At 41.1% G+C, this 22,227-nt stretch overlaps 2 protein-coding genes across 2 annotated transcripts; both read left to right on the top strand.

Annotated features, from left to right (window-relative positions):
• Positions 1-9,069: 9,069 nt before the first annotated feature.
• LOC116479437 (olfactory receptor 7A10-like) lies at positions 9,070-9,999 on the top strand. Its single transcript, XM_032171539.1, has one exon. It carries the CDS (start codon positions 9,070-9,072, stop codon positions 9,997-9,999), a length of 930 nt encoding a protein of 309 aa, XP_032027430.1.
• A 3,062-nt stretch (positions 10,000-13,061) lies between these two features.
• LOC116479436 (olfactory receptor 7A10) lies at positions 13,062-21,818 on the top strand. The gene is made up of 2 exons (XM_032171538.2): positions 13,062-13,484; positions 20,393-21,818. The coding sequence occupies exon 2, from the start codon at positions 20,405-20,407 to the stop codon at positions 21,332-21,334; it is 930 nt and encodes a 309-aa protein (XP_032027429.1). The 5' UTR covers positions 13,062-13,484; positions 20,393-20,404; the 3' UTR covers positions 21,335-21,818.
• The last annotated feature ends 409 nt before the right edge of the window (positions 21,819-22,227 follow it).

Raw genomic sequence — 22,227 nt, 5'->3', positions numbered from 1 at the left:
CATCTGAGAGATTTAGTATCATGGTCCATATAATTTTATTGTATTAGCTTCCTTACTTAAAATTTTCCAGTGCTACCTATAAATATGACTCTTTCTATTGTACTAACAAATATCTTCCCCTTTAAAAATTATGTCATAAACATTAAAGTGCAGATAAGTGAACAACATATGTGTTTCATTTATCAGCAGTTGCTTTATACATTTTATACTCTGAACTCTCTTCAACTCTCACAATCAAAGGAATGCACGCACGTGAACTTGGATTTCTGCCTATTATTGCCTCTGGGAATAGAAATTTGTGTGAATCAAGGTCACAATTCATTCCCTCAAAAACATCTATGTCCTTGCAACATTTCCTGGCTGCCTAGAAAAAAAGGAAACAATACTCTCGTTTTAATACAGTTATCTGACATAAGCATCAATATCCAGGTAATCATTAATGCTGCCTCAAATATAAGAACCAATGTTAAAAAGTAAGAAGCGTTAGAATATTTTGAATGTCTTTAGATCTGTTTGCACCGTATATTGTATCAGTAAGCTACTGCTGCATAACAAGCCATCCCATTAGTCAACGGTTTAACGTCCTGCTTTTTTATCACATAGGAGTTTATGTTGGGAAAGTTTTTCATTGGGATTAGGACATAGGGATTTTGAAGAGGACAAAATATTCAGTCCATGTGACTATCCAAATCTAGTTCGTTTTTGAATTTTGAACAGGAAGGACAATTTGACAGAAGAAGATCAAGAGAGGTGGTGGAAACTCACAAGGCGTCTTACAACTTCTTCATAGACATTGGACATCTCGTGAATGCTCACATTCTTTCAGACAAAGCACATCACATATCTATGCTCAGCATCAACACTGTAGGGATATACATGCCTCCCAAATGAGGTATTAGCAAAGCCCAGAGCCAAAGGTGGAGAAACACAATCTTCCTAAAGACAATAGGGAAGTTAATAAATAAGTAAATATCAGATTTACTGGCATGAGAAATAGACATGCAAGCATTTCATACTTATGTCCACATTAAATGTTAATAAATGATGTGCTATAAATTTGTAATAAAATAAGTGTTCTATGAAGAATTAAAGGAGTTCTTGTAAGACTTCCTACAAGAATTGAAGTAGTAATTTGATGAACTAGAAGACATAGTCAAGAATAGCTGACTTATCCATTGAGCATCTGCTCTGTGCAAGGTAATCTCCAATGAGCTTCGAAATGTTGCTTACTTCTCACATAAACTCTACAAGTAGATGGAATTTTTTTTTTTTTGAGACAGAGTCTCACTGTGTCACCCAGGCTGGAGTGCAGTGGCACGATCTCAGCTCACTGAAACCTCTGTCTCCCTGTTCAAGAGATTCTCCTGCCTCAGCCTCCCGGGTAGCTGGGACTACAGGTGTGTGCCACCATGCCCAGCTACTTTTGTATTTTTAGTAGAGACAGGGTTTCACCATATCGGCCAGGCTGGTCTCGAACTCCTGACCTCAGGTGATCCACCTACTTCAGCCCCCTTAAATCTCCAAAGCATTGACTTATTGTGGGAATACAGCCCCTGATACCTTAAGAAAATTTCTCTTTTTTTTTTTTTGAGACGGAGTCTCGCTGTGTCACCCAGGCTGGAGTACAGTGGCGTGATCTCAGCCCACTGCAACCTCTGTCTCCTGAGTTCAAGCAATTACCCTGCCTCAGCCTCCCCAGTAGGATTACAGGCACCTGGGATTACAGGCACCTGCCACCAGGCCCAGCTAATTATTGTATTTTTAGTAAAGACAGAGTTTCACCATGTTGGCCAGGCTGGTCCCAAACTCCTGACCTCAGGTGATCCACCCACCTCCCAAAGTGTTGGGATTACAGGCATGAGCCACCACGCCAGGCCTTAGAATGATTTTTAAATGATAGCCAAAGGTGATGTGATGCAACTTCCAGAAAGAGATCTAATACAAAAAGCCAAAAGTCACAATAAGGAAGAATGAACTGATGAAATCAGGTTGGAAATGTGTGTATAACATGAGATTAACTTAGCCAAACATCTACATTTATAAAGCAAAAAGGGCAACACGGAAGTGTGTTCATAAAGCGACACCCCATGACGGCATTAGACAGATCATTGAGGCAGAAAACTAAACTTCAGAGATCCAAACAACCTCTTCACAATTGCCTCAGTTTAGACTTTGGAGAAAACTTTCACTCTAGGTTGGGTTCAGGTTTCAGACAGTTCTCTGGAAAATAAGCAAGTCCATACAGAAAAAGTAACAAAGGCTGGATTGGGCTGGGTACGGTGGCTTACGCCTGTAATCCCAGCACTTTGGGAGGCCGAGGCAGGCGGATCATGTGAGGTCAGGAGTTCGAGACCAGCCTGGCCAACATGGTGAAACCCCATCTCTACTAAAAACACAAAAAGTAACCAGGAGGGGTGGTACGTGCCTGTAATCCCAGCTACATGGGAGGCTGAGGCAGGAGAATTGCTTGAATCCGGGAGGTGGAGTTTGCAATGAGCCAAGATCATGCCACTGCACTGCAGTCTGGGTGACAGAGCAAAACTCTGTCTCAAAAAAAAAAAAAAAGACTGGATTGACCTGATGTTTACCCTGGTGTCTTGGGAACGGAGTATGCAAGAAAAAAAAAAATTCTTTCAGTGCAGAGCAATGTCTCACAGGAACATGGTCTGCTGAGGGTAGGAATAACAAGAGGGAAAGTGCCTAATGAGCAGATACACAAATCCATAAATATCTCCGCTGCCACTGTCCCTCAGCGTATGCAACCTTGGACTGGATGGGACATGCTTGTTTCTTTTGGAGTCCTCAATCTGGCTCGAGTACTGATGCCTGACCTTCTCCTGCTGTCTTGTCTCAAGACAGAGCTTCAGTTTCCATCATCAACCACCCAGGGAGGAATTCACACGTCCACATGGACACCTTCCTTCCAGAAAATCCATCGGGGTAAGTCCAAGTGCCCAGTAGGTACTGTAGGAAAGGCTCCGGGAAAATGAGAGCCATGAATATGGACCTGAAGTCCCCTGAAAGCCAATACAGCCAAGCCCAGAGCAGAGAGATTGCTTTGGTTGTTTGCTTGCTTGAGTCACTAATTGATTGATGTATTTATTTGTGATGCTAAAAAGAGAAATGGATGTTGAACTCAGCAATGGAGGATAATTGTTGACAATTGAGTAGTAATGGAAATGGAAGTCCTATTAGAAGAGGAAATGGGGGAAGCCTAATTAAAAGAGTAAAAGTAGAACATTTGCCCAGGGATCTTTGCAATTAAGTGGAGAAGAGAAATAGGACTTTTGTTGTGGAGGTATATACACTAAAGTGAGGGCATTTCTTTTTTACTTTAAGAAGGAGCAGGCCAGGAGCGGTGGCTTACGCCTGTAATCACAGCACTTTGGGAGGCTGACGCAAACGGATCACAAGGTCAGGAGTTCAAGACCAGCCTGGCCAATATGGTGAAACCCTGTTTCTACTTAAAAAAAAAAAAAATAGCCCCACCTGGTGGCACACGCCTGCAATCCCAGCTACTCAGGAGGCTGAGGCAGGAGAATCACTTGAACCGAGGAGACTGCAATCTCGGAGGTTGCAGAGAGCCGAGATTGTGCCACAGCACTCCAGCCTGGGTGACAGAGCAAGATTCTGGCTCAAAAAAAAAGAAGGAGCATATTTGAGTATACTTCTATATTAACGGGAAAAAATCACACCAATGAATCTCCACAGTTCACGAGGCACACATTTTACAGTATCTTCTCTCATACTGGGCATTCAAATGAAATAAAATTTTATTTGATGGGTGAAATGTGATATGGTAATGACCTTTACTTTGTAATTTGTTATTTTTTTTTTTTTTGAGACGGAGTTTTACGCTTGTTGCCCAGGCTGGAATGCAATGGCGCGATCTCGGCTCACCGCAACCTCCACCTCCAGGGTTCAAGCAATTCTCCTGCCACAGCCTCCAGAATAGCTGGGATTACAAGCATGCACCACCATGCCCAGCTAATTTTGTATTTTTAGAAGAGAGGGAGGTTTCTCTATGTTGGTCAGGCTAGTCTCGAACTCCTGACCTCCGGTAATCCACCCTCCTTGGCCTCCCAAAGTGCTGGGATTACAGGCATGAGCCACCACACCTGGCTGTAATTATTTTCTTACTAATGAGGCTGAATAGATTTGTGTATTGGCTAGACATTTACCATTTACTGTCAATTGTCTGTGAACGTTCTTTGCTTTTGTATAATGGGCTCAGAGTGTTTTTATTCCTGTTTGGTAACTGCATTCTTTAAACATAGGAATCAGAGTTTTTCACCAATTTTGGCATTTAGCATTTAGGTCTTTTATGCACCTATCAATGTATTTGAGGAGAATGTGTGAAAGTTTATAAATTTTGTGTAGCTAAATCCTTCCATCGGTCACATCACGTTGCTCTCTTTGCTTCATAAATGTAGAAAGTTCTTCTGTATGTTTGGCTCAATTAATCTCATCTTGTACATACATTTCCAACTTGATTTCATAAATGCATTTTTCCTTATTGTGACTTTTGGCTTTTTGTTTTAGATCTCTTTCTAGAAGTTGCATCACATCACCTTTAGCCATCATTTGAAAGTCATTCTTTATAATCTGACTACAGATAATCTTGATCTCTCATAAATGTACCTGAATCCTTATATCATTATATAAAATGAAATTATAATCTTAGGTACTATTTCCTCCCCATATTGTAAAAGACTTTCTGTTATATTTTTCAATTTCCAAGACTTGGATGACTTAATCTTGAATTCATGACATATTTTGATATCGTAAAATTCCCATTATTTTTCTTTATATAAAGTTTGTTCACATTTTCTCTCTGTTGTTTCATACGGTTGTTTTGAAATCACTATGCTTAACCTAATTGCATTTTCGCTACCATTCTTTGTTCTGTAAGTTCTTAGTTTTTGGTTTTTCGGGGAGTTTTTTTGTTTGTTTGTTTTTTGTTTGTTTGTTTGTTTGTTTGTTTGTGTTTTTTTGACAGACTCTCGCAGTCTCGCTCTATCATCCAGGCTGGAGTACAGTGGCACAATCTCGGCTCACTGCAACCTCCGCCTCCCGGGTTCAAGCCATTGTCTTGCCTCAGACGTCCAAGTAGCTGGGACTAGAGGCATGTGCCACCACGCCCGACTAATTTTTGTATTTTTAGTAGAGACGGGCTTTGACCACTACACGTTGGTCAGGCTGGTCTGGAACTCATGACCTCAAATGATCCACCCACCTCAGCTTCCCAATGTGCTGGGATTACAGGCGTGAGCCACCGCGCCTGGCCTCTATAAATTCTTAGTTGCTTTCTAACTTTGCTGTACACATAGACATTCATATAGTGTTTATACAAATGCATGAATAGTATTCTACACATATCACAAATGCACTTTACATATTAGTATAATTTTAATATTTTGCCTTCCACTTTCCTTTTCTATTATATCAATACTATAAAATAGTATTGATTTTTTTATGTTAAAGTTATGGTTCTCACCTGGGATTGATTTTGTTCCCCAGGAGACATTAAGCAATGACATGCCTGGCTGTCACTTTGGGGAGGGTCAAGAGGCAACAGGGAAGCTGATAAACATAGCACAATGTGCAAGACAGATCCTACCGCAATAAATGATCTGACCCAATTTTAGTGGTGCTAGGATTAAGAAACTTTGAGTTAATGAATATCTGTATTTTTTATATTTTTAGCCATATCAAGATTGTTTCCCCAAGATGTTGTAACATGTCACATTTCTGCCATGAAAATCAGAGAGCCTCCCCTTGCTACCTGTTTAAAAGTTTCAACCTCACCCGTTGTGCCAGCATTTTATGTTTTTCCCAGGCTGATGGGTGGGAAAGAGATTTTTTGTTGCCTTAAACTATTGCTGGGTTTGAGTGACTATTCACGTGTATGATCATCATTTTGTGTTGCTGATTATCATGTGCCTATTTTCTACAGTTGTCAGCATTTCAAATAATTTTTACAGATTATTGTATCATCATTTACTTTTTAAAGGATATTTTTGGTCATAAAGAGTTTTACATTTTATGGGCCAGGCCTGGTGGCTCATGCCTGCAATCTCAGCACCCCAGCACTTTGGGAGGCCAAGGTGAGCGAATCAATTGAGGCAAAGAGTTCAAGACCAGCCTGGGCAACATGGCAAAACCCCTCTCTACTAAAAATACAAAAATTAGCCAAGTGTGGTGGTGGGCACCTGTAATCCCAGCTGCTCGGAAGGCTAAGGCAGGAGGATTGCTTGAGTCTGGAAGGCAGAGATTGCAGTGAGCCAAGATTGCACCACTGTACTACAGCCTCGGTGACAAAGCAAGACTCTGTAACAACAACAACAAAAAAGTTATCCAACTAAATTGAAATACAACCTTGTCATATATTAAATGTCCATAAATACTAAGACATATTTTCCGATTCACTCAACAAATTATAAGTGAGTATCTGCCGTGTGCCAGGACAGTCTAGGAATGTTACATATTATATAATTTTAAGCCTCGGTCATTGCCAATTAAAGTTAATCTATTTTTTATATCATCAAATTATTTTTATTTTATATCTTATTTCAGTTAATTGTTTATGTTCCATCCAATCTCGTTCAATACAGTTGTTTTGAAATCACTATATTTAACCTAGTTGTATTCCCATGATGTTCCTTTTATTTTGTAACTCCTCCTTGATTTAATGCTTTGTTATATAATGCACACATATTTATATACCTGTGTGGAAATGCAAAGGTCAACAGGGCAGGTGCAGGTCTGGTTCATTTGGATCTTTCAATATAATGATGAAGACACTGCAATGTAATAATGTGTATAGGATGTAATGCCCTCAGGGCTAAATCATGTACCAGATATTATTCCATGTGAAAGACTGTAATTATCATGCTGCGTGCAGTATTTTATAGAGTAAGGTCTGGGGAGGCCTTTGTGTGTTAGATGAAGACCAGACCAGGACTAGAACAGGCTAGTGAAATTTGTCAAAATGAGACCAAAACACAAAGACCAAGAATAACAAAGAAACGATGCCACAGAAGAAAAAAAGAGAAAGGGGATGAACAATTGCTATTAGATTATGTATATAAACCAGTTCCAACATATATGGAATAGGCACAGGAAATGCAAGTCTTCTATTTCTTTAAAAAAAAAAAAAACCTTTATTGAGTTGTTGGTTTATTCCATTTGCTGATTTTTTTTATTGAGATTCTCAATCTGTAAATGTCTTGACACAGAAAAGATACCACTACTCATTTGGTAATTTTATCTTTGTCATTTATTATTTTTGCTGGGCACCAAGTGGATATAGCAGGACTCAGAGCATCTTCAAAACTAGAAAAGCTTTTTCTTTCTTATGGTTTCTCAGAGAGTACCTCAGTTCATTAGTTCTTTTGTTCTCTGCCTCGGTTCCAATTAATTCCTCTCTCTCTCTCTGTTTATTTCTCCTCCTCCTCCTCCTCCTTCTTTTCTTTTTCTTCCTCCTTCTCCTTCTCATTCTTCTTCTTTTTCTTAGTATTTCTTTAAACACAAGACAGAAAATGGCCATCCCAAACTGGAGCCTCAAAGTTACTTGTGCATGAAAGATTTGCAAACTGGAATTTCCAGTTACCATTTCCATATTCTCTCAGGGAAAAATAATTTGATATTGACAACTTGCCTGTTATCCATTTCTTTCTAGTAGTATGCTTGGCATTGAGAAGAGCATGAGAGTAACATGGCCCCAGGAGGCCATGATGTGCTGCATATGTGTATGTGTGTGTGTGTGTGTGTGTGTGTGTGTGTGTGTGTGTGTGTGTGCATGTGCACTCCTTTAGGGTGAGAGCAGGTTTCAGAGAAAGGAGGCTTAGCCTATGTGTTCCAAAAGATAACATTTAAGACAGATACCAGAACTCAGGGCAAATGAGGGAAATGAAGAGGGGATGCATTTCACTTCATGGGTTACCTTTGCATCCAAATTCATAAAGGGCAAATGCATCAACATCTGGACAGAGGGCCTCCCTGTGCCTTCCAGTTTCAACAGCTGTCAGGCCATCTCCTTCCTCAACATCCGCTGACACCATCTCTCATCCCTCTCGTCTTGCTTATTCTCCTGCCACATCAGCTCCCTTGATGGCCTTGAACATCTGAAAGAAGCACATTTCTCAGGATGCTTTAGTGATCCTTCCTTCCACCTTGCACACCCTTCTGCACATTCACACCGGGTCTTCGTTATGGTCTCTGCTCAGTTACCACCTTGTCTGCTGGTCTAGCCTGAACACCCAGTAAAAACGATGCCTCGTCCACGCTTTTCTTCTTATCTTCTTCCTTTTTCTTCACAAGATTTGTTACCATCTGACATAGTATATGGTATTTTTAAATTTTACTTATATTATTTCTCCATCATTAGATTGTTGAGGCCTTGGTTTTATGGCACCATTCACTCATCATCTAAATTCCTGGAATATGTCAAAATTCAATTTACTTTATTAAAGTGCATGAAAAATTTTCTTCTTAAAACTATAGAATACATGCCCTCAGGGAAAGGCTGAGAGTGAGAAGGAACTCCAAATTAGAGATGCAAGGGGATCCCCAACAGGAATCAGATTCACACACAAAATATAGACATTAACTTCTTGTAAAATGAAAGTTATGAGAAGCTGAGGAGGTTGGGGACGAAGAAAGTTGGGAAGATGTTGGTCAAAGAATAGAAAATGACAGTTAATGAGAAGGAATTCATTCGAGAGATCTATTGTACATCATGGTAACTATAGTTTATGATGATATTTTGTAATTTCAAAAATGGCAAAAGTGGATATTAAGTGTTCTCACCACAAAAATGATAATTATGTGAGATAATGCAGATTTTAATTAGCTACAAATGGCCATTCACATTGTACTTATACTTAAACACATTATGTTGTACATGATAAATAGATGCAACTTTATCTGTAATTTTATAAATACATATTTTAGAAAAAGAAATTAACTTCTTGTCTAAAGAATATAAATGACAACATTTCTATTAGGATCCTAAGGCACGCTTGTGTCATATTCTCTTTCTCTTTTTTCGGAAGTCACATCAACAAGATGAAACCAGGGAATGAGACACGAATTTCAGCATTTCTTCTTTTAGGACTTTCAGCAGAACCAGAATTGCAGCCCTTCCTCTTTGGGCTGTTCCTGTCCATGTACCTGGTCACCGTGCTTGGGAACCTGCTCATCATCCTGGCCACAATCTCAGACTCCCACCTCCACACCCCCATGTACTTCTTCCTCTCCAACCTGTCCTTCGTAGATATCTGTTTTGCCTCCACCACGGTCCCAAAGATGCTGGTGAATATCCAGACACAGAGCAGAGTCATCAGCTATGCAGGCTGCATCACCCAGATGTGCTTTTTCCTACTATTTGCAGGGTTGGACAGCTTTCTCCTGGCTGTGATGGCCTATGACCGGTTTGTGGCCATCTGTCATCCTCTGTGCTACACAATCATCATGAACCCTCAGTTCTATAGACTGCTGGTTTTGGCATCCTGGATTCTTAGTGTTCTGAATTCTCTGTTACAAAGCTTAATGGTGTTGCCACTGCCCTTCTATACAGACACAGCAATCCCCCACTTTTTCTGTGAACTTAATCAGGTGGTCCATCTTGCCTGTTCTGACACCTTTCTTAATGACATCATGATATATTGTACAACTGTGCTGCTGGGCGGTGGTTCCCTCACTGGAATCCTTTACTCTTACTCTAAGATACTTTCCTCCATACGTGCAATCTCATCAGCTCAGGGGAAGTACAAGGCATTTTCCACCTGGGCATCGCACCTCTCAGTTGTCTCCTTGTTTTATGGTACAAGCCTAGGTGTGTACCTTAGTTCTGCTGCAACCCACAACTCACCCTCAAGTGCAACAGCCTCAGTGATGTACACTGTGATCACCCCCATGCTCAACCCCTTTATCTACAGTCTGAGGAATAAAGACCTAAAGGGTGCTCTGAAACGCTTCTTCAGAGGGAAGCAATAAAAGGACTCTTCTTCAATTAATGCCTGTGATTTCAGAGCTCTAATTCCCAGAGATAGAAATTGTGATTCATTAATGAGATTGTGGAAGCAGAAGTTACTCCTTCTGTTATCTACCTGGAGTTTCCGTTTCTTTGATTCCAACTGCTTTATAAAGTTTATGATTTTCCTTTAAAAAGTTTTCTGCTCTCAAGTATCCAACAGTTTTTTTCCTTTGTCATTTTCCCACTTTCCCAAAGTTATCCCCAAAGTAGGATTGGAAATAAGGTGGAGGCCAGGCACAGGGGTTCACCCCTGTAATCCCAGCACATTGGGAGGCCGAGGCAGGTGGATCGCTTGAGGTAAGGAGCTCGAGACCAGCCTGACCAACACTGTGACACCCTGTCTCTACTAAAATACAAAAATTAGTCGGACATGGTGGTGGGTACCTGTAATCCCAGCTACTCAGGAGGCTGAGACAGGAGAATTGCTTGAATCCAGGAGGCGGAGGTTGCAGTGCACTGAGATGGCATCACGGCACTCCAGCCTGGGCGACAGAGCAAGACTCCATCTCAAGAAAAAAACCAACAAAAACAATTAAAAAAAAGTACAATGAGATTTCATCTTACCCAAATTAGAATGGATATTATTAAAAAGGAAAAATAAAACAGTTGCTGGGAAGGATAAGAAGAAAAGGGAACTCTTATACACTGTTGATTAGAATGTAAATTAGTAGATCCTTTATGGAAAATAATATGGAGATTTCTCAAAAAACTAAAATAGAACTACCATCTGATGCAGCGATCCCACTACTGGGTCTATAACCATAGGAAAAGAAATCAGTGTATCAAAAAGATACCTGCATTTGCATGTTTATTGCAACACTATTCACAATAGTTCAGATACAGAATCAACCAAAGTGTCCATCAGTGCACAAATAGATAAAGAAAATGCAGTACATATACACAATTGAATACTATTCAGCCATAAAAAAGAATAAAATTATGACATTTGCAGCAACATGTATGGGACTGGAAGTTACTATGTTAAGTGAAATAAGCCAAGCACAGAAAGAAAATACTACTTGTTCTCATTCATATGAAGGAGCTAAAGAAGTTGACCTCATGGAGACAGAGAATAGAATTGTAGATACAAGAGATATAGAAATTTGAAAGAAGAGGGGGAAATTGAGGTGGAAGTTTCATTGCAGATACCCTGAGTGTATGATTGAGAAGAGATTGGAGTCAGGAGAGAATCCAAGGTACCCAGGAGGGGCCGCATGAAATGATGTACAAGAAGAAACGCCAGCATTCTTTTCGGTGGCAGACAGGACTGTCTCCACATGTGCAGGAAAAACAACCAACTTCTTCACACGTACAGAAAAAACAACCAACTTTTCTTCTTCCAGTCACCCTATGATACTTTTTAGATTTTTCTATATGTGAGCCATTCTCCTATGGAGGTCTTCCAATTTGTCAAGACTTTATGTGTCTGTGTGTGTCTGTGTCTGTGTCTGTGTGTGTGTTTCTGTGTCTGTGTGTGTGTTTCTGTGTCTGTGTGTGTGTGTGTGTGTAGCCCCATCAAAAAAATAAGAATGTACAATAACTGCTTATTAGAAAGTACACGTGAGATATAACTGATTTTGATCCCCATGTAGATCTTGTATACATGACAGGTTACTAATATTATAAAATGTATTGGAATAGTATAGCAAGTTATGGATTACAATCAATTGCAATTAACAGAACATCAAATGAAAATCGTGACTCTTAATTTGCTAAGTGATACACAATATAAAAAGCTGTAAATTGTGACCTCCAAACCATAAAATGGGCTGGGAGTGAGGGGTGGAATAAAAATGTTTATATATGTGGTCTACGTTATCAGCAAACTACAGATCCAACAAAGTGTTAATATGCAGAATTACGTCCAGAATATCCTGAATCCAAGATGTGAAATCAATCAACGTGTCCATCAATGAATGAATGGATTTTAAAATATTATATAATTCATTATGTATGATACACACACACACACACACACACACACACACACACAATAGAATACTATTCAGCCATAAACAAGAAGGAAATTCTGTCATTTGAGACAACATGGATGAGTCTGGAGAACATTATGTTATGTGAAATAAGACAGTCACAGAAAGACAAATACCATGTGATCTCACTCATATGAAATTGAAACAAGTCGATCTCACAGAATTATTGAGTAGAATGGTGGTTACCAGAGGCTGGGGCAGTTGCGGCATGAGGAGTGGGGAGATGTTTGTCCAAGGCTACACAATTGTAGTTAGGAAGAATACATTCAAGAGATCTATTGTACAGCAAGGTAACTATATTTAATGATGACATATTGTATTCTTGAAAAATGCTGGCCGGATCACGAGGTTGAGAGATCGAGACCATCCTGGCCAACATGGTGAAACCCCATCTCTACTAAAAAACAAAAATCAGCCGGGTGTGATGGTGGGTGCCTGTAATCCCAGCTACTCGGGAGGCTGAGGCAAGGAGAATCACTTGAACCCTGGAGGTGGAGGTTGCAGTGAGCCAAGATCGTGCCACTGTACCCCAGCCTGGTGACAGAGCTAGACTCCGTTTCAAAAAAAAAAAAAAGAAGAAGAAAGAAAAAGAAAAATGCCGAGGGTGGATATAAAGGAATCTCACTACAAATTTGATAGCTACATGAGATAATGCATATATTAATTAGCTAGATCTAACCATTCCACAGTGTATATATACTTCAAAGCATCATGTTGCACACGATAAATATATACAATTGTACCTGTCCATTTAAATAAATAAATACTTTAAAAAATAAACATTTTTTTAAAAAAATTAATGAGATCACCTTTATAAGGTGCTAATCTAAGGGTAACTTGCATGAAAAGATGTAAATATATCTCTTACAATTATCAAATGTTTTATAAATGAAGGATTAAATGACAGCTCTTAACCTGTGCTCCTATCACACGTCAATGCTTTGGAGACTCAAAGGGCTTAGTCAAGAAAGATTCCTCAGGTTAAACTTCGGAGGAAACTTTCCCTCAGGGTTGGAGTGAAGTGATGGGAGGTTAGACCTTTGGAAGGCAGACAAATCCATGGAGAAGGAATAATAAAGGCTCGATTCACCTGATGTTTAACCTGGAGTCTTGGGAACTGAGTATGCAAGAAAACAATTTCTTTCCGTGAAGAGCAATGTCCCACAGGGACTTAATGTGATCAGGGGTTGCAGGACAAAAGGAAACGTCTCCAATGATCAGGCATACGAAGCTGTAAAGTTCTCCCCCGCAGGTGTCCCTCAGCATATGCAACCTTCGGCTGGATGGGACATCCTTGTTTCTTTTGGAGTCTGTATCTGCTGGCTCAGGGGTACTGATTCTTTCCTTTCTCCTACTGTCTTGTCTTGGGACACAGCCTCAGTCTCCACCATTAACCATCCAGGGAGGAATCTGCACTTCTAGACCGAGACCTTCATTTCAGAAAACCCAACAAGGTGAGTCCAGTAGGTACTGTAGGAAAGGATCAGGGAGATTGCAAGCTGTGAACACAGACCTGAGATCTCGAAAGAGCCGATCCTGGCTACACCAGAGCGAAGAGGCTGCTGTGGGTATTTGCTTGGTGAATGAATTGATTCATATCTTTATTTATGGTGCTAAGAAGAGAAGCGCATGTTGAACTCAGCAATGGAGAGTGGTAGTTGACAATCAAGTAAGGGTAATAAAAGCCCAATTAGAAGAGAAAATGTGGGGGCTAAAGTAATTCCAGTGAAAGCAGAACATCTGCCCAAGAATCACGGCAGTTAAATGGGAAAGAGAAGTAGGGTATTAGCTATGGGGGTTACGAATGGAAGTGAGGGCATTTTTTTTTTTTAAGACAGAGTCTCACTCTGTCGCCCAGGCTGGAGTGCAGTGGCGCAGTCTCGGCTCACTGCAACCTCTGCCTCCCGGGTTTAAGCAATTCTCCTGCCTCAGCCTTCCAAGTAGCTGGGATTACAGGTGCGTGCCACCACGCCCAGCTAAATTTTGTATTTTTAGTAGAGACGGGGTTTCACCATGTTGGCCAGGATGGTCTCAATCTCTTGACCTCCTGATCCGCCCACCTCGGCCTCCCAAAATGCTGGGATTACGGGCATGAGCCACCTGGCCCGGCCAATTTTTCATTTTTAAGAAGGGCATATTTGGCCTGGCGCGATGGCTCTCACCTGTAATCTCAGCACTTTGGGAGGCTGAGGCCGGCGGATCACAAGGTCAGGAAATCGAGACCATCCTGGCTAACACAGTGAAACCCTGTATTTACTAAAAATACAAAAAAAAGTAGCCCGGCATGGTGGCAGGTGCCTGTAGTCCCAGCTACTCGGGAGGCTGAGGAAGGAGAATGGCGCGAACCCGCCAGGTGGAGCTTGCAGTGAGCCAAGATTGCGCCACTGCACTCCAGCCTGGGCGACAGAGCGAGACTCCGTCTCAAAAAAATAAAAAAATAAATAAAAATAGAAGAGCATATTTGAGTTTGTTTCCATATTGATGAGAAAGATCCAGACCAATAAATTTTTTCCAACTACTACCTGGCAACAGCAGTTTATGAAACGTACAGTTTTCAGCTGCTTTTCTCATGCTAGGTATTCAAATGAATTAAAAATGTATTTAAGAGTTGAAAACTGGTATATTAATGGCCTTTACTTTGCAATTTTTCCTTACTAGTAAGACTGGCTACATCTGTATTTGTTAGACATTTATCACTCTATTGGAAATTGCCTATGAAAATTATTGGCTTTTGTATGATGGGTTCAAAGTGATTTTATTCGTGTTTTTTATTGCATTCTTTAACATACAAGCATTGGAGTTTTTGCCAATTTTGGCATTCGTCATTTAGTTCTTTTATGTAAGTTATTACATAAAGAACGTTCTTATATGTGCTTTTTTTAAAGCTGTTTTATGTTCTTTTATGTAAGTTTCAATGTATTTAAGAGGATTTGTAGCCAAATCCATCCATCGGTCATATTGTGTCCCTCTAATTGCCTTATAAATGTAGAAAGTTCTTCTGCATCTTTTGGCTAAATACATCACCTTCTATATATAAATTTCCAACTACTTTTCACATCTCTGTCATTCCTTATTGTGCCTTTTAGCTTTTTGTATTCAATCCATATCTAAAAGTTGCATCACCTTTATATCTTATAAACAGATTTGAATCCTTATATCTAAAGGTCACATTTATCTGTCATAAACATGTTTGAATCCTTACATCTTTATATAAGATCAAATTATAACCTTAGATACTACTTCCTTTTCACTTTTTTTTTTTTTTTTTTTTTTTGAGATGGAGTCTCGCTCTGTGCCCAGGCTGGAGCGCAGCACGATCTCAGCTCACTGCAACCTCCATCTCCCGGGTTCAAGTAACTCTCCTGCCTTAGCCTCCTTAGTAGCTGGGATTACAGGCACCAACCACCACGTCCAGAAAATTTTAAAAGGCTTCCTGTCACATTCTTTAGTTTCCATGACTGGTTGTTTAATCTTAAGTTTGTAACCCATTTTGATGTTATTAAGTTATTACTATTTTATACAATTATATTAAATTTTTTTCAGATTTTCATTCTATGTTGCTTCAGACAGTTGTTTTGAAACCACTGTGCTTAACCTAATTGCATTTTAACTGTCATTCCTTGTTGTATAAGTTCGTTTCTTTTAAAACTTCTCTTTCTATATTATGCACACTTTTGTATTCATACAACACTTATGCAAATGCATAGACAGAATCCTATGCAGATCACAAATATGCTATATTTTAGTGCAGTTGTTTTTAGCTTGTCTTCTCCTTTCCTTTCCTATCTTATAAATGCTATAAAAACATTTTGGATTTTTTTTCTTTAAGACGGGGTCTTGTTCTTGTCGTTCAGGCTGGAGTGCAATGGTGCGATCTCGGCTCACTGCAACCTATGCCTCCTGGGTTGAAGCAATTCTCCTGCCTCAGCCTCCCGAAGTAGCTGGGATTACAGGTGCGTGCCACCATGCCAGGCTAATTTTGGTATTTTTAGTAGACACGGGGTTTCACCATGTTGGTCAGGCTGGCCTTGACTCCTAACCTCATGATCCACTCGCCTCAGCCTCCTACATTTTGGAATTTTTATGTTAAAATTGTCATTCTCACTTGAGTGGGTGGCATGATTTTGTCCCCCAGGGGACATTGAGCAATGACATATTTGGCTTTCACCCTGTAAAAGGTCAGTAGACAAGAGGGACAGACCCCACCACAATAAATAATCTGGCTGAGAATTTAAGTAGCGCTGAGATTGAGAAACCGAGTGAATGAATATCTGTATTTTTAGTATTTATAGCTGTATCCAGGTGTATCACTTCACATTTATGCCAGCAAAATTAGGGAGTTTCCCTTTTCTCCCTGTTTATAAGTTCCAACCCTATTCAATGTGGTAGCTCCTTAAGTTTTTCCCAGGCTGATGCATGTGACAGAGATTTCTTGTAGCCTTAAACTATTGCTTGGTTTAAGCAAAATTCATATATATCATCACCATTTTCACTTGCCTTTTTTTTTTTTTTTGAGATGGAGTCTTGCTCTGTTGCCCAGGCTGGAGTCCAGGGGCACGATCTCGGCTCACCACAGCCTCCGCCTTCCAGGTTCAAGCAATCCTCCCGCCTCAGCCTCCCCAGTAGCTGGGATTGCAGGCATCCACCACCACGCCCAGCTAATTTTTGTATTTTTAGTAGAGACAGGGTGTCACCGTGTTGGTCAGGCTGGTCTCAAACTCCTGACCTCAGGTGATCTGCCTGCCTCAGCCTCCCAAAGTGCTGGGATTACAGGCGTGAGCCACCATGCCTGGCCTCCATTCCTTTCTAATAGTGAGACTAGGAGTGAGAAGAGCAGAGGAGTAACACAGCCCTAGGAGGCCACGATGTGATGCACATGTGTATACATTGTGTGTGCGTGTGTTTGTGTGCACCTCTAGGGCAAGAGGAATTTTCAGAGGAAAAGAACCTGGGACCAGCCAGGCACGGTGGCTCACGCCTGTAATCTCAGCACTTTGGGAGACCGAGGTGGGCAGATCACGAGGTCAGGAGATCGAGACCATCCTGGCTAACATGGTGAAACCCCATCTCTACTAAAAATACAAAAAATTAGCCAGGTGTGGTGGCGGGCGCCTGTAGTCCCAGCTACTCGGGAGGCTGAGGCAGGAGAATGGCACGAACCCGGGAGGCGCAGCTTGCAGTGAGCCAAGATTGCGCCACTGCACTACAGCCTGGGCGACAGAGCGAGACTCCATCTCAAACAAACAAACAAAAAAAAAGAATCTGGGACCAATATATTCCAAAAGGCAACTCGTAATTAAAAGACCAAACTTAGCCAGGAGCAGTGGCTCACGCCTGTAATCCCAGCACTTTGGGAGGCCAAGGTGGGCGGATCCTCTGAGGTCAGAAGTTCGAGACCGCCTGACCAACATGGCGAAACCCTATCTCTACTAGAAATACAAAAATTAGCCACGTGTGGTAGCAGGCGCCTGTAATCCCAGCTACTCAGGAGGCTTGAGGCAGGAGAATCACTTGAGCCCAGGAGGCAGAGGTTGCAGTGAACCGAGATCACGCCGCTGCACTCCAGCCTGGGTGACAGAGTGAGACTCCATCTCAAAAAAAAAAAACAGAACTCAAGGCAGCAGTGAAAAACAAAGAGGAGATGCACTTCAAATAATGGGACAGCTTTGCAACCAAATTACTAAAGTGCAAATGCAACAACATCGGGACAGAGGAACTCCTTGTGTCATCAAATTTCAGCATTTAGGAGGCCACCTCATTCCTCATCATCCTCTGACACTGTCTCCCATCCCTCTCTTCTTGCTCATTCTCCTGCTACACTGGCTTCCTTGTTAGCCTTGAACATCTGCCAGAAGCACATTCCTCAGCATCTTTCACTGATCTTTCCTTCTGCCTGGCACACACTTCTGCGGGGAACATGGTCAGTCCGACCCTGTCTTCTGTTCCATTGTCACCTTGTCTGCTGGTCTTACAGGAAAACAAAGTAAAAACTAACACCTCATCCATGTTTTCCCTTTTGCCTTCGTTCTTTTCTTTGTAGGAGGTGTCACGACCTGATGTAGTATAGAATCTGTTGTCACCTGACATAGTATAAGATCTATCATCATCTGACATAGTATGTGGTATTTTACAAATTTACTTGTATTATTTCTCTGTGTTTAGAGCATAGGGACTTCTGGGGTTTTTTAAATTATTCTTTAAGTGCTGGGATACATGTGCAGAACGTGCAGGTTGGTTACGTAGGTACACATGTGCCATGGTGGTTTGCTGCACCCATCCACCCGCCATCTAGGTTTTAAGCCCCACATGCATTAGGTGTTTGTTCTAATGCTCTCCCTCCCTTGTCCCGTACCCCCGACAGTCCCCAGCGTGTGATGTTCCCCTCCCTGTGTCCATGTGTTCTCATTGTTCGACTCCCACTTATAAGTGAAAACATGCAGGGTTTGGTTTTCTGTTCCATTCTCAGCAAACTAGCACAGAGACTTCTGTTATATCACGACTCACTCACTGTCTAGACAGCGTCTGGAACATGTCAAAATTCACTTGATATTCCTCAAATGCATGGAAGATTTTTCTCCCTAAACTTGTACAGTAGATGCCCTCGGAGAAAGGCCGAGAGTGGGAAGGAATTCAGAGATGGCGAGGGGATCCCCTAATGGGGAGCAGATTCACAAACAATATAGAAATTAACTTCTTGTAGAATGGAGGCTGGGGGAAGGGGAGTGGGGAAAGTTAGAAAGATGTTGGCCAATAGGCACAAAATTCCAGTTAGACACGAGGAATAACTTCAAGAGACGTATTGCACAGCATAGTGACAACAGTTCATGGTGATACACTGTATTCTCAAAAGACTAGACTCAGAGGGTGAATGTTAAGTGTTCTCCTCACAAAAATGATGACAAAGTGAGGTCGTGTAGATGCTAATTAGCTAGATTTCGCCATTCCACATTGTATTTATACTTTAACACATCACGTTTTAAGTTCTTTGAGAAATCACCAAACAGCTTTCCACGGCGGCTGAACTAATTACATTCCCACCAGCAGTGTATAAGTGTTCCCTTTTCTCCACAACCTCAGCAGTGTGTGTTATTTTTTGACTTTTCAATTATAGCCATTCTGACTGGTGTAAGACGGTATCTTACTGCGGTTTTAGTCTGCATCTCTGTCATGAGTAGGGATGTTGAGCATTTTTTAATATGCTTGTTGGCCGCATGTATGTATTTTCCTGAAGTGTCTGCTCATGTACTTTGCCCACTTTTTAATGGGGTTGTTTGTTTTTTGCTTGTTAATTTGTTTAAGTTTCTTACAGATTCTGATATTAGACCCTTGGCAATTTCTCAAAGAACTTAAAACAGAACAACCATTTGACCTACCAATCCCATTACTAGGTATATACCCAAGGAAATATAAATTGTTCTACCTTAAAGACACATCCACACTTATATTCATCACAGCACTATCCACAATTATAAAGACATAGAATCAACCTAGACGACCATCAACAGTAGACTGGATAAAGAAAATGTGGTACATATATACCATGGAATACTACGAAGCCATAATAAAGAACAAGATAATGTCCTTTGCAGCAACATGGATGTAGCTAAAAGCCATTATTCTAAGCAAACTAATGCAGGAACAAGAAACCAAATACCATATGTTCTTACTAATAAGTGGGAGCTAAACATTGAGTACACATGAACACAAAGAAGAGAATAGTCCAGGAGCAATGGCTCATGCCTGTAATCCCAGCACTTTGGGAGGCTGAGGCAGGCAGATCACCTGAGGTCAGGAGTTCAAGACCAGCCTAGCCAACATGGCAAAACTCTGTCTTTACTAAAAATACAAAAATTAGATGGGCGTGGTGGTGCCTACCTGTAATCCCAGCTACTCGGGAGGTTGAGGCACAGGATTCGCTTGAACAAGGAGACAGAGGTTGCAATGAGTTAAGACTGCACCACTGCACTCCAGTTTGGGTGACAGAGCGAGACTGCATCTCAAAAAAGAAAACGAGAGAATAGATGCTGGGACCTATTTGAGGGTGGAAGGTGGGAGGAGAGTAAAGATCGAACACCTATTACGTACTATGCTTATTACTGGGTATTGAAATAACCTATACCCCCATGACATGTTACCTGTTTAACAAACCTGCATATGTAACCCTGAAACTAAATAAAACTTTTAAAAACACATTATGTTATATGTGATAAATACATATAATTTTATCTGTCAACTTAAAAATAATTTTTTAAGAAGAAGATATTAACTTCTTGACTGTGGAATATAAATGATAACATCTCTGATAGTTTTGGAATGCATGTTTGTTTCATGTTCTCTCTCTCTCTCTCTCTCTCTCTGGTAGTCACATCACAAGATGAAATCACGGAACAATACAATAATTTTAGAATTCCTTCTCCTGGGAATTTCAGAGGAACCAGAATTGCAGCCCTTCCTCTTTGGGCTGTTCCTGTCCATGTACCTGGTCACTGTGCTGGGGAACCTGCTCATCATCCTGGCCACAATCTCAGACTCCCACCTCCACACCCCCATGTACTTCTTCCTCTCCAACCTGTCCTTTGCAGACATCTGTTTTGTCTCTACCACTGTCCCGAAGATGCTGGTGAACATCCAGACACACAACAAAGTCATCACCTATGCAGGCTGCATCACCCAGATGTGCTTTTTCTTACTCTTTGTAGGATTGGATAACTTCCTTCCGACCGTGATGGCCTATGACCGGTTTGTGGCCATCTGTCACCCTCTGCACTACATGGTCATTATGAACCCTCAACTCTGTGGACTGCTGGTTCTGGCGTCCTGGATCATGGGTGTTCTGAATTCCATGTTACAAAGCTTAATGGTGTTGCCACTGCTCTTTTGTACACACATGGAAATCCCTCATTTTTTCTGTGAAATTAATCAGGTGGTCCACCTTGCCTGTTCTGACACCTTTCTTAATGACATGGTGATGTATTTTGCAGTAGCACTGCTGGGCGGTGCTCCCCTCACTGGGATCCTTTACTCTTACTCTAAGATAGTTTCCTCCATACGTGCAATCTCATCACCTCAGGGGAAGTATAAGGCATTTTCCACCTGTGCCTCTCACCTCTCAGTTGTCTCCTTATTTTATGGTACATGCTTAGGGGTGTATCTTAGTTCTGCTGCAACCCACAACTCACACACAGGTGCTGCAGCCTCAGTGATGTACACTGTGGTCACCCCCATGCTGAACCCCTTCATCTACAGCCTGAGGAATAAAGACATAAAGGGTGCTATGAAAAGATTCTTCAGAGGGAAGCAATAGAAAGGCTATTTTTCAAGAAAGGTCTGTGACTTCAGAGCTCTAAGCCCCAGAGCCAGAAATGGTGATTTGTTAATAAGATGGTGGAAGGAGGACTTGCCCCTTCCATTTATTTCCTGGAGTTTAAACTTCTTTGTTCCTCAACTACTTTATAGAGTTTACACTATTCTTCTTAGAGTCAGAGATGACCTTAAATATGACAGAATACAATTTTCAATCACACATTAAATAACTATGGAATATTTGTTTTCATTGAGGTACATCTACTCACTGAAGTAGAGGAGCCTGGTGTCCACGTGTCACTAGGTTTGTTCATCTGAGTGAAGGATTGAGTGTCATGGTCTATGTAATGTCCTTGCATCACTCTGCTACTTCTGCGTATGTTTTCCAGTGCTACCTACAAATATGACTCCTTCCATTGTCCTAACTTACATCTCTTCCTTAAAATGTCATAAGCATCAAAGTGTTGATAGGTGAACAATATATGTGTTTACTTTATCTTCAGTTGTTTTCTCTCTTTTATACTCTAAACACTCTTCAACTCTCATGATCAAAGGATGACTCACACAAGAGCTCGAATTTCTACCCAGTGTTGTCTCTGGGAATGGAGACTTGTGATTGAAGGTCACAGTTCTTTTCTTCAAAAACATATGTGTTGTTCCATGAAAGGACTACATATGCAAAGCAGTTCCCAAGTGCAGAAGGATCTGAGAAGCCAAAGGACAAGGCAGACAAGCCAGTTTGTTGGTTACGGTAATTTACCAGGGAAACTTACACACAGAAGCATGGTCTTAGGTGGCCGCCAGATGAGTGGATCTCCACACCTCCACCACCCAGACCCGGGGCTTGTATCTTGGAGGAAACATTATATGTGCTCTGGAAGGAATGTGTAAGCA

This window comes from Hylobates moloch, unplaced genomic scaffold (genome assembly GCF_009828535.3).
Source record: "Hylobates moloch isolate HMO894 unplaced genomic scaffold, HMol_V3 SCAFFOLD_12, whole genome shotgun sequence".
Taxonomy (NCBI): domain Eukaryota; kingdom Metazoa; phylum Chordata; class Mammalia; order Primates; family Hylobatidae; genus Hylobates; species Hylobates moloch.
The sequence above is the reverse complement of the archived record's forward strand: the minus strand, read 5'-3'. Positions and strand labels throughout refer to the sequence as shown.